A 13,223-nucleotide genomic window follows, 5' to 3' on the forward strand; every position below is an offset into this window, starting at 1 on the left:
TAAGTTAGTGAAGTCATCATGAGCTTCTCTGCTTTATTGGGTTTTCTGGCACATTCATTTCCTGAAAAAGGTGGTAAGAAATACAGAGGTATAAGAAGCAGACAACATTCCGGAGACACTGACTTCTTCCCAACTTTTGCCAGCAAACCACTATATTGACTGGTGAAAAAGATGACCAAAAAGTTTATACTTCCTGCAGCTCCACTATCTTACGCTGTAATTTCTTTAGGTCCTTCTGTACTTTATATTTCTCTAAATCCATCTTTGTTTTCTGTATTTGTTGGAGGGAGCTGAGAGAGTCATGAATTGATTTAAATCCTGGAAGAGAATATGAGAAAAGGTAAACCGAAATTAAACAACGCATTGGAACTTTTCTTTTTAAACAAAGTTGCTAATCAGCAGTTCTGCCATAACTGATCATCATTTAATTCAAAGCATATTAAATTCCATTAAGACCAGTCTAAAAATGTACAATAATCTATTTCTTGTATCATAAAGATACATTAGTGATAGTGTTTCAGCTTGTATCTGGCTTCATTGTGAAAATTTAATTCAATTCCTCTTCTTTTCCTTGCCCAAATATATTGCATAACTAAATAATTCTATAAAGAGAGAAATTTAAAATATTTCCTTCTCTCTGTATACTTTAAAAAATTTTTTAAATATTTTTATTTATTTCTAGGAGAGAGAGAGAGAGACAGCGTGAGCAGGGGAGGGTCAGAGAGAGAGGGAGTCACAGACTCTGAAACAAGCTCCAGGCTCAGAGCTAGCAGTCAGCACAGAGCCAAACAAAGGGCTCGAACCCACAAACAGAGAGATCATGACCTAAGCGAAAGTCGGACGCTTAACCGACTAAGCCACCTAGGCGCCCCCTCTCTGTATACTTTAATAAGAGATTTGGATATTCTCTTTTTAAATTCTTGTTATCAACTTGAAGATAAAGGACACAGGTGAGATTTTCAAACTTCTCAGAAAGTGCCCTGTTGAGACCTAAGGAGTGGCCACCAGCTGTTCCGCCACCCCCTCCCCCCACGCCCCTCCCCGGCAGCACTTTACATCTCTCCTATGCAGCTCTAGTCACTTCATGATCACCGATCCCCCAGACCTGAAGCTTCTTAGGACAGCCCACTTCTTATTCACTGGGCCTTTCACATAAGTCATCTCTCCACACATTTTTATTAAAGGCATAAAAGAGCACACTGTTAATTTGAAATTTCCCTTTCCAGTTAGTAAAATGCAGAAACAAACAGAATGCAAATTCCTCTTTAGCTCATTCTGGGGTTATACTAATGGAGTGAATATAATTAAACCTCTGGTGTTTAAGTTGAAAGCAGGGCCCTTAAAGAAGCGACAGATTTCGTATATGATTCTTGGCCAGATAATTCATTATTTTGGTTTGACAGTAGGAGATGAGGGTAGGGGCCGTGGGGGTCAGATTTCCAGGCAGTAAATTTTAAGTAAAATGCTAGGAGCATTGGGCAGAATGAAACCATAATATCTTCCCAAGACACCTTCAAGGCATCTCTGTACAGGACCAACATTTGAGAGAATTTGCATGGATTTTTCTAAGACCTAGAAGACAGAAAATGAGTTGGGCATTCTTTAATAAAGGAATCTCTGATTCTGGTAATTCTCTAAGAATTGTGACTCGAGGCAGATGGCTGTGCCACAGCAACTGTCCCCATGTCCTTCCCTTTGACAAATTAGATGAGCCTTTCCAATTAATCCTCTTTGATGTGAGCGCAGCTTGACACTGCTGCCATTAGCCTCCTTAAGAAGGAAAGCAGTCATTATACTGGACTCTGTTAATTCATCTCTCTCTCTCTCACTTGTAAAGGTCAGGTCTCCAGTCTGACATCTGTCCAGGCTCATTACCTGCAATTCAATGAGGGCATTCGATTTCAGGCCCTAATTTCATATATACCACAAGTCAGGTCTTGATCTCAAGGACTTTCCACGTCTAACAATTCTATAATTCTATCATCTTAGTATAAAAAAAAAAGCTCACAGTGTTGGCAAGCTTGTGACTTCTGAGTGAAGAATGTGAACGTGTTGACCTACCTTCCACTGGTATGCTGACATTCTATGGGATATTTAGAAAAGTGAGATAAAATACAAAAGGATATCGGTAATGACAAGACTGATCCATGACCATGAGTCCAAGTAGATAACTCTGTGGAACTGGCTAAGCAAGAACTAGTGTTCTTAATCAAAGGTGTGCGCTCACCTGATTGGTATTCAGTCTGAATTTTCTCTAATTCACCCCAGATGTGTTTTTCCAGTTGGTTCATCTTCCTGGACAGTTTATTTTCTATATGCTTTACTCTGCTTAGTTCTACTTCCTGTTTCTCTGTGTTAACAAGATTCTCTATTTTGCTTGAAAGCTTCAGTAATTTTTCTTCCATTTTATTTTCAGACTTTTCCTGTAAAAGATATCATGAGATAAAACTCTGCAGGAAAGAAAACTTAGGTGGATTTGTACTTCAGTTTAGGGAATGTTTTTAACAAGTTCACGTTTCCATATTAAACATGAAAATTCCAACCAAGTTTCTTGGTATCTAAAACTGTGTTCACACGTGTAAGAGCTCATCCCTTTGTTTGGCCTTGTTTGCAGTTTCCAGAATTCTGCATGCTATAGGAGAAAGAAAAGAAAGGGCTGTGGTCTTGCTGAAATGCTTTGAGGAGTTGGGATTATAGTCTAGTGCCTAAAGAAGGGTGGTCAAGGAAGGCATTTTAGATACTGCTTGATCTAAGCTTGGTCAGGTTCCTGCTAGCCCTTCCTATACCCTCCAGCTTCATATCTCCACGTGAACAGAGTTCAGCTACACTGAGTCTGTTGTCTATTAGTATCACCTGGACATTCACACCACCACCACCCCACCCCCCAGCAAACTCTGGTTTAATTGGTCCACAGTGGAACTCAGGGATTTCTCTAATTGAAAACCTCTCCAGGTGATTCCAACCGCAGTGAGGAGGGGCCTGCGAGGACCCCCCCGAGGCTCAAGAGCTTCTCGGCTCCTCCTCACCCCCTCACAGGGAAATTGCTGGCACCAACTGGGTGACCCTGACTTGGCCCCGTTGTGCCTCCTGTGTTTGGCCCTGTCTGCCTCAGGGAGGTGGACTCCAGCCTGTCTCTTATGGTGGGAAACTTCTGCCTGCAAGTGACTCTGTGGTCACCTAGTGCTGCCTAGAGCTGGTGGATGAGTCTGTCTAAATCCGAGCGAACCAGCAGGCCCCGTTGGCTACGCGTCGGACCTCGTAGACTTCAATAGCCTTATCAGCGATAAAGGTGGACCGGTTATCTGCATCTCTTGGACTCCTGCCTCTGTCAACTGTCTACACATTCAGCTGCCCAAAGCCCCTCTACCGAAGTTCCAGAAACATCTTGTTTGAATGAGTAGCAAGGCTGGCAGTCACGGATGACACGGTTGTCCCCGTGCTGCTCTCCCGGTGGGGCTAGCAGCTGGCTGGATGCGCTGCGTGGAGTGAAGGGCACCTGCAATCAACAGACTCCCCTCCATCCTGGTAGCCTTGCCCCAAAGCTGGGGGGTTCTCTACGAGATTGCCTCTGGAAAAGAAGTTTTGAAAACCTTTGATCTACTAATGGATCTTCAGAGAGGTAAACTGACTTGTCTTTGGCAGAGGTTTTTAGACTTTATTGTGTCTAAGTATCCCCCAGGAGGCTTGCCTAGAGGCACAGATCTCCCAGGGAGGTCTCAGGAACCTCAGCTCTGGGTTGGGACCAGGAATCTGTATTTAAAAAAAAAAAAACCATCACCACCTCTCTTTAGGTTTTTCTGGGTACAGCACACTCAGAAGTGTGGATTCCCGGAGTTGGAGAGTAGCACACAGACCCAAAAGGCAGGCCTCTGGATTCCCATTCCGGTGCCAAAAAGGTAAGTTACTGACACTGTGATGTTACTGTGAATGTTCCTGCAAAACTTTCAACATCCACACCATGACTATGCAGCTGTTAACTTACCACCTTCTCCTGTAGGAGCTTCAGAGATTGATGTACATGGCCACGGTGGTCTTTTTCATAGTTGAGGAACCGTTTTTCTGTCCATTTTTGATGGTTCTCAACTTCCTCATATAGATTATTTGAAAGCGAATTAAATCTAGGGAAAATAGCTCTATTTTAATAAAGTAAATTGAAACATAAAACCAAAATCTAGTATTGAAAAACGCCGCAGTTTTTTCAGATGATGAGGTTCAAGGTGTCTAACAAGTACTTATGGGTTGATGCGGGAAGTGGGGGGGGGGAGGGAGCACTTTTTGGGTCCCTGCCCTGAGCTTGGATTTGACCCAGCTGCTGACAGCACCCCCCTTGAAATACACATGTACACAGTGACAGACACATGGATACACAGAAACGCATGCATCATCCATGCAGATTTCCTCTTAGGGCCTGTGATGCATTGTATGTGTAGAAGAAACACTTAACAAGCCACTTGGTGTGGGAATATCACTCCAGGGTAGGTAGTGATATTTTCTGTCTCAGGTGAAATCTTCAGTGAAGTCCCCATTGCCTCTAGTGGGTCTCTGTGTATTCTTTGGGGAGTAGTGTTCAGGCAGGGCATAAGAGGTACTGAGTTACTCATGTGAGGGCAAAACCAGATGTATAATGGGCTAAGGTGCAGGCTAAGGGTCAGCAAACTTCTGCTATAAAAGGTCGATAGTAAATATTTTAGGCTTCATACACCACATGGTTGCCATTGCAACCAATCAGTTCTGTAACCACTCAATGCTGCCATTGCAGTGGGAAAGCACCCACACACAATACAAACAAATGAAAAAGAACTTGGTTGTCCAATCTAACTTTATACACACTGAAATTTAAGCAACATATAATCATGTCATAAAATACGTTTTTTTATTTTAAAAAATTGTAGGAAGTGTGCAAATCATTCTTAGCAAGTGGGCAGAGTTGGCTAAGGGTGGCAGGTGGTGGAATCTCTGTCCTACAAGGGTCACCACCAGGCTGAGGGAGCAGCTGGGCCAGAAAAAAATGATAGGTAAGAAGTGAGGAAGGGAGCAGGAAGAAAGACCCAGAAGGACTTTGGGAAAGCAAAGTGTTCATGGGAGACAGTCCTCGGTTGTCTTTTCTGTCTCAGGTGAAATCTTCAGTGAAGTCCCCATTGCCGCTAGTGGGTCGCTGTGGATTCTTTGAGGGGTAGTGTTCAGGGAGGGCGTAAAAGATACTGAGTTACTCATGTGGGGGCAAAACCGGATGTATAATAAGCTAAGGTACAGGAAGCAACTGCTGGCTTCAAAATAATGACCATAAGAATATTAAATAACAAAGCATGAAGGATTTTTAAAAAATAGAAGTGTATGTTATTATACATATCTATCTATTTCTATCATCAACCTGAAATGTCACTCTGGAGTGGCTGAGGGTTTTAGTAGAAAGGAGAAGCCACAGCTGAAACAACTGAGAAATAAGGTCTGAGAAGAGGTAGGATGAGGGTGGGGTCTGGCGAGTGGTCTTTATGTTTTCTGTATGTAACTAGCCTGTAGTAAGATGTCAGTTTCAAATTCTCTTCTAGCATAGGCAACATATTAAATAGGCAGGAGTAATGCATGTTGTTTATTATTGAAAATGTTCAGACTAGCTTATGCCATGTGGGGGGGCTTGAAATAATCATTGCTGTCATGCTGAAATTTTTCAAGAAAGATTATATGTAGATAATTTTGTAGTATTTATCATTGGAAATTGCTTAAGATACGATGGACATATACTACATGTGTATGCCTCTGTAGCTTTCCTGAAAAAGTGTTTGGGTTAATATTTGGAAAAGACAGTTTTTATGAGACCATTTCCGCTTTTTATTTAGAGCGGTGGGCCTCTTAAAATGTATGGAGACATTTTTGGTTGTCACAACTTGGAGGTGCTACTGACGTGTAGTGGGTGGAGGCCAGACCTACTGCTACACATCCTACAATACACAGGACAGCCTCACAGTAAAGAATTATCCAGCCAAAATGCCAGTAGTGCCCATGTTGAGAAACAGGATTTAGATGATGAAATCAAGAAATGGGAAAAGTTAATTTTCCAGTAGCTATATCAGTTGTGGTTCAATACCTGAATTCAAATTTCATCTCTGTGAATTATCACATTTTTTGATACGGGGAGAGATACTTTTCACGTAAAAAGCATATCTTGATTCAGGTGAGTATTTCAGCTTTGAAGAAGAAACCACTGGCCACAGCTTGTTAATCTAATCATGATTTCCAAACACCTGTGCTACTGGCTAACAGCTGATGTATCTCAAATAAGTTCCCAACTGACACTTGGACAGCCTCACTTTAGCCAACTGTTTTCTATGTCTGGAATATTCTTCCTTAGAATACCCAATGGCTCCTGCCCTCATTTCATTCAAATATCTATTCAAGCACCATTTACCACCTAACATAGAGCTGACTTTGTTTGTTTATTTTTATTTTTTTGAGAGAGAGACCACACGCATGCACAAGCAGAGGAGGGGCAAAGGAAAAAGGAGAGAATGTTAAGCAGGCTCCATACCCAGTAAGGAGCCCAACTCAGGGCTTGATCTCCTTACTGTGAAATCATGACCTGAGCAGAAAGCAAGAGTCTGATCTTTAAGCAACTGAGCCACCCAGGCACCCCAAAACTTTTTTGAAACCACACTTTGAAAAAAAAATCTTCTTTTATCCACCTGACCCTTCTTTATTCCTTTACCCTACTTTATTTTTCTCCAGAGTGCTGATCACTATGTGATATATATAATTTGTGTGTTGTCTACTTCACTAGAGTCTAAGCTCCATGAAAGCAAGGAATTTACTTTGTTGGTGGCTATGAACAGTGGCTGGAATATAGACAGTGCTCAATGAATAGTTGTTGAATAAATGATTCTTTCTCATTTAATACCTTTTACTAGGGCTGCTCAGAAATAACAAGTCACACATTTGCTAAGATATTTAGATATCTAATCTTCAATTTTCATCTTCCCTTTCCAATATGTGGTGGAAATATTAATAGTGATTGTTAAGAGGGATAGCAAATCCCCAGATAATCAAGAGGTAGCTTTGCAATTGGAAATCCAGCCTTCAGTGTGCACCTTTACTGTGTATATAAATGAGAACATTTACTATCATTACTGATATGACATTAACATCCCTCTGAAAACCAGGGAACCATTAAATATGCCCAAGTAATATCTCCAGAAGTGCATATCAGTAATTAGAATTCTGAAATTAAAATAGTTATAAAAAATGAGTTATTACCTATGATCATTTTATTATAAGGTTGGCTTAGGACTGGAGATTCTCTTTACTGTTTACTATGAAAAGTCAGACCTGGTAGTTTATGAAAATATTAAAGCATTTTTTAAAAAGCATTCTCCTTGAAAGATAAAAAATAAAGATAAGCTAAAATCAAGGTTTGTATACATCTCCTTCTTTCCTTAGATTTTATTCTAACATAATGGATATGATTTTCCATGAAAGAATTACTTTTCTGTGAATTACAGTATTTATAGTTAAAATCTCAACAGGATAAATTATAACATTCACATTTTGGTTCCCAGATCCTCTATTCCAAAGGTTATGGTAGTATTTCTGTCAGATGTAGATAGATACAGGGGCTCCTGGGTGGCTCAGTCAGTTAGGCGTCCGACTTTGTCTCAGCTCATGATCTCACATTGGGCTCTGTGCTGACAGCTGGAAGTCTGGAGCCTGCTTCAGATTCTGTCTCTGTCTCTCTCTGGCCCTCCCCCACTGAGCTCTGTCTCTGTTTCTCTCAAAAATAAATAAACATTTAAAAAAAGATGTAGTTAGGTATAGATACATGGGTAGATAGGTAAGTAAGTAAGTAGGTAGATGCATGGATAGATAAATAGATAGCTGATTTCCTTTTTCAAAAAACACAGAAGTCAGACTTCTATATTATGGCCACAGATCTTACTAGGATAATGTGAGATAAAGTTAAAAAATGTTTTTCATATTGGTAGAATCAACTTAATATACACACCAATGGCAATTAAAAGGGAGAAGTTTACAAAACCATAAAATAAAATTTAATGGGGATTCATAGACCCAGCAGACGACTGTGGTGAAAGTGATTGGTGAGGGCAGAGTGTAGGGCTTATAACACTCATTCTAGTGACCCCTGTGATTATGGCTGACACACATAAGTGAGTACATAGGTCCACTCTGGACCTTTTTTTTTTTTTTTTAACCAGTTTTGTTATGTCGCAAACTCACTGTATTTAATAATCACTTGAACATTTCTAGAAGACATGAAAAGTTTGATTTCTTGAAAAATCTTACTATTAATAGTCTCTCAAGAATTCAGATAATGGCCTTAACCAAGTCAGTCTTTGGAGATTGAATCTAAAATTTTAAATTTCATGTCAGAAGAAAGAAACTAACTCCAAGAAACTTATTTTTACTAAGTTTGCACCTATATACTTTAACTTCTTCTTTATGTCCTGTGGTTTTTAATAAGTAATACAAATAAAGAGCAACTCTAACTCCATTATTATAAGAAGGTTTTTGCTTGTCATTCCATATGGTACTTGAACTTAAATCCCAATACCTCATAATCTCATACCTTCATAGTTTCAAGCACATGTGATCTTTCTTTTTTTTTTTTTTTAAATATTTTTTTATTTATTTCTAGGAGAGAGAGAGAGACAGCGTGAGCAGGGGAGGGTCAGAGAGAGAGGGAGACACAGAATCCGAAACAGGCCCCAGGCTCTGAGCTGGCAGTCAGCACAGAGCCCGACGTGGGGCTCGAACCCACGAACCGCGAGATCATGACCTAAGTGAAAGTCAGACGCTTAACCGACTAAGCCACCCAGGCGCCCCGCACATGTGATCTTTCTATTCCCTAAATTTCTATAGTGCAATTAGTCTACTAATGGTTGGAATTGTGAGATGGAAGAGGAGTCCTAGACTGACAAAACAACCTGAGGCTTGAAGCCAGATACTTTCTAATGATGTGACTTTGGGCAAAGTATTTAATTTCTCTGATTGTGTTTTCTCAACATTAAAATGGTGAGAAGACCCACACTACAGAGATGGACGCATCTGAATATCTTGATGACTTATGGATTGTAGACATTCAGAAATAACAGTAGATTTCTTATTTCTGTCTACTGATATGTCATATAACACTGTCTTTACTTTTACTTCATGTTTAGCTTTTCACTGATTTGTATATCCCCCCCCCCCAACTTTATATGTCTTTGAGAATTCCAAAACACAACTTAAAGATTATCGATTCTCAAAATATTCATTGGCTCTTTGTGTCTGAATGTGCTGGGTGCTGAGAATACGAAGACGGATGAGACATATCCTTGACTTGAATGTTTGTAACTTAATACCATGGTAGTATTTTCAGAGCTGTGTGGGAAGATTTGAGTCTATGCATTTGCTTCATTGACCATATACTTTTTCTAATAAATCACTATCAATTAAACACTGTCGGCAGCAAGAACTATCTAGGGAGTGACTGATAAGTACTTTGCCTGCCAAACCCTTGCTAAAAGACAGCCATATTATATGATGGCTAAGACTCTTGCTCTATAAGCACTAAGCTGTTTTGTTTAGGACATTACTTAGCTGAAGGTCTGACTAAGACTCTCTGGAGAAAGAAGTCTCCATGTAGGGGTTCAGATACAGAGCCTGTGCATCTCCTTTGTCAGATCTAGTAGTGAGTGTCAAAGTCCCAGGAATTCACTAGAAAACCACAGACAATACTGGAGTTTTTAAGTTGTATACAAGACATAAATTTAATTGACCATTCAACTTGAAATTGTTAAAGTTTCTAAATGGTAAAACTGCCCAATTAATACATTTCTGAATGTTATTAAAATGCTTTTAATCCCTTTATTTGTAGACAGTAGTTTCTTAAAAAAAGGAAAAGCAAATACCATAACCCATCTACTTTAATTTGAGAAATGCTCTGAATGGAAAAGAAAATACAGAGAGCCTTACTTGCTTACTTTCTTTTTGGTGAAAATACACTTGCAATAAATATCTCAGTCAAAGGGTGACTATCTCTAAGGTGAAGGAATGTTACAAGTTAATAAGAATATGAGGAAAATCATGATATAAACTTTGACAAATGATAAGAATGGGCAATTCCCAGAAAGGGAAATTCAAATGGTGAAGGTAACACAAATGGAAACAGAAGATGCAATCTTCATCCTTTAATTGGCAGATATTAGAAAGAATATCCAGAGTTGATAAGAATGTAGAGAAAGGTCTTCTCATCAATTGTTGGTGGAAGTGTGCATTGCTACATTAAAAGAAAAGAAATTTATTAAAATTAATAAACTCTTTGACCTCAGAATCTTGCTGGTAAAAATAAAAACATCTACATTTAAGAATATTTAAAGAAATATACACACAAAATTTTTGTGTTTGCGGTACCTATAAACTGGAAAGAATCAGTATGATAACTTGTTGAATTAACTATAGCACATTTGTAAGTTAAAATATTATACAGCTATTAAAACTAATGTTAGAGTAATATTCACTGATCTTGAGAGAGATGACTAAAATGTACTATAAAAAAGCAAATTATTGAGTAATGTGAATAGGATGTATTTTAAAAATCCATGCTCTCTCTATACATATAGTGTATAATATATATAATGTGTATATATATACATATATATATACACACACACATCATTTTTCTGTTAGATATTCATATTAACAAGGAGGAAAGTGTGGGAGGATGCAACAGATGTTAGCATCGGTTACTTTAAGGAAGCTGAGATGGAGAACTTTTTTTTTTTAATCTTTGGTTTTGTTACTTTTTATTTTATTTGTTTTAAAAACCTTTTTTAAGTTTACTTATTTAGTTTGAGAGAGAGAGGGAGGGACGGGAGGGATAGAGGAGGGAGAGAGGAGAGAGGAGAGTCAGAGAGGATCCCAAGCAAGGGCTCAAACTCATGAACCGTGAGATCATGACCTGAGCTGAAACCAAAAATTGGATGTTTAGCCAATTGAGCCATTCAGGGGCCCCTATTTTGTTACTTTTTAGTTTAAAAAACTATGAAGAAGATTTAAATAAAAAATGAGTCTTTCGTGTATTTAAATGAATTACTAGAGCTCATAGGTATTTTCCTGGGCAAAATTTTGGTTTATAAATTCAGTGTTACCTACTGTCACACTAATGAAATTTTAAAACTTAACTATTTCAAGTGAGAAAAAGACTCCAGTTTATACTATTACAAAAATGTCCAGAATCTTATTTAACTGTTTGGATGATTCAGCTATAGGCCAATTTTCCACAAGACTGGAAATGGAAAAAGCATGTCTCGTCATCAGTAATGCAGTTAGCCCTAGTTCTCCAACCTTTCCTTTTCCTCCATTTTGTTTGTTTATAAATTTATTTTCAATGTTTGTTTATTTTTGAGAGAGTGAGACTGGGCATGAGTGGGGGAGGGGCAGAAAGAGAGGGAGACACAGAATCTGAAGCAGGCTCCAGGCTCTGAGCTGTCAGCACAGAGCCCACTGAGGGGCTCAAACTCACAAACTGGTGAGATCATGACCTTAGCTGAAGTCAGATGCTTAACCAACTGAGCCACGCAGGAGCCCAGGTGCTTCATCCATTTAAGCCAGTATTCCATTCCAGATTATAAGTCCCATTTTCCCCCCAGGAAATCAGTTTCTAAAGTGTACCTCTAGAAACAGTTTACTCTTCTACTTTGGACATTTGATTTCTAAGCTAATGGGATTAGATCAAGCACTGCACAGGTGTTTACTGATCATCCTCACTGTACTGGAATTTAAATACCTTGCCATGCTTTTTATTGTATGAAGAAAGTGGATATATTCTCTTTACGTGAGACATTTACTTCTTTGAGTTTTAGAGATGACTATAGTTTTTCGTCAGTCTCTAGGACACAATGTATTTCCTAATGTAACATCTCTGAAATCAGGAGGTGTCTTGAAAATGATGGTGTGCTACGGTTTAATTGTTAGCATCATGTTTTGGAAGTAATATATATATATATATATATACACACTGGTATGTCTCCTAATCAGTGGCACTTCGATTTGATAAAATACTGTAAGGATGGGGGAAAATGGAGCAAGCAGAGTATATTCAGAACACTGCATTTGACCAAGTCATTAAACCCAAGTGATGTGGGACAGAGGAACAAGAACAAGGAGAGAGTAAGCTAGTATCATCGAAGTGACTAGAATTTTCCTTTGCCTGTGCCAGGATTCCAGGGAATGGTGATCTTTTATACAAGAAAGGAGGATATGGGAATAAGGAGGCCAATTATTTTAATGTTTGTGGAGTCTTGTCTCCTTTACTGTGTGTGTGGGAGAACTCAGTGAAGATGGGACAGAAACTGGTCTTAAAAAAGGGATAATGTAAAGAAGGTAGAGAATTTTGGAAGAAATTTTAAAAAGCTTGTAACTCAAAGTTGTTTTAATAATTATTTGGTAGTCTTGGGGAATTGACAGATATTCAATGAAGTGTGTTACATTGAGACATTTTATTATATCATTGATGATAAGTTCAAATTACTCTATAGAAAAGGTCAGGATGTATATCAATTCAGTTGCAGTACAGAAAAAAAGAGAATGACAAATTATTATCTGTATATTTTTTTAAGTTTTTATTTAAATTCCAATTAGTTAACATGCAATGTAGTTTCAGGTATACAAATTAGTGATTCAACACTTACATACAGTGCTCAGTGCTCATCGAAAGAAGTGCCCTCCTTAATCCCTGTCACCTCTTTTATCCATCCTCCTGCCCACCTCCCCTCACATTTCCTTTGTTATGAATATTGTATAAGAAGTTACTTTAGTGTAAAGTAGTCTCTCCATCAGTTTGTTGCTTTATGTCTTGGCCAGTTTCAAATGCCTGCAATAGATTTCCATTTAATGCCAATGCTTTCATTAGGCAAAACCTTTTGGAATGTACTTAACAGAATTAAAAATCTTCCCTTCACTTACTTGAACTCCAAAAGGTTCATTTCATGGCGATAATCCCCCTGGACCATCTTTAAATTCGAGGTTTGCTGAGAACTGGAAGCCTCAATCTTTCCTAAGAGCTGCATTACCTAATGAAAGTACAAAAAGGAGATTGTGTGTGTGTGAACAAAATCACTAGCGCTTACATTAATTATACTTTATTCCTAAAAGAGCCAAAAAACACACTTGAGCCTAAAGCATATTTGCATTTGAAAATGATCTTTTCTAAAGGAATGATTCAATAGTTACGG

The 13,223-nt window shown here is 38.6% G+C and overlaps 1 protein-coding gene across 1 annotated transcript in view; it reads right to left on the bottom strand.

The window, feature by feature from the left end:
- The window catches only part of FAM81B (family with sequence similarity 81 member B), a 56,748-nt gene continuing 43,525 nt past the window's right edge, over positions 1 to 13,223 (bottom strand). The window contains exons 8-11 of the mRNA XM_039239355.1: positions 12,955 to 13,061; positions 3,983 to 4,118; positions 2,228 to 2,423; positions 1 to 318 (exon numbers count right to left, since the gene is read on the bottom strand). Coding sequence (XP_039095286.1) covers positions 185 to 318; positions 2,228 to 2,423; positions 3,983 to 4,118; positions 12,955 to 13,061 — 573 coding nt within the window. The 3' untranslated portion in view covers positions 1 to 184. The remainder of the gene's footprint in view (positions 319 to 2,227; positions 2,424 to 3,982; positions 4,119 to 12,954; positions 13,062 to 13,223) is intronic.

The sequence above is a fragment of the Hyaena hyaena genome, unplaced genomic scaffold (genome assembly GCF_003009895.1).
Source record: "Hyaena hyaena isolate Hyena2069 unplaced genomic scaffold, ASM300989v1 scaffold_156, whole genome shotgun sequence".
Taxonomy (NCBI): domain Eukaryota; kingdom Metazoa; phylum Chordata; class Mammalia; order Carnivora; family Hyaenidae; genus Hyaena; species Hyaena hyaena.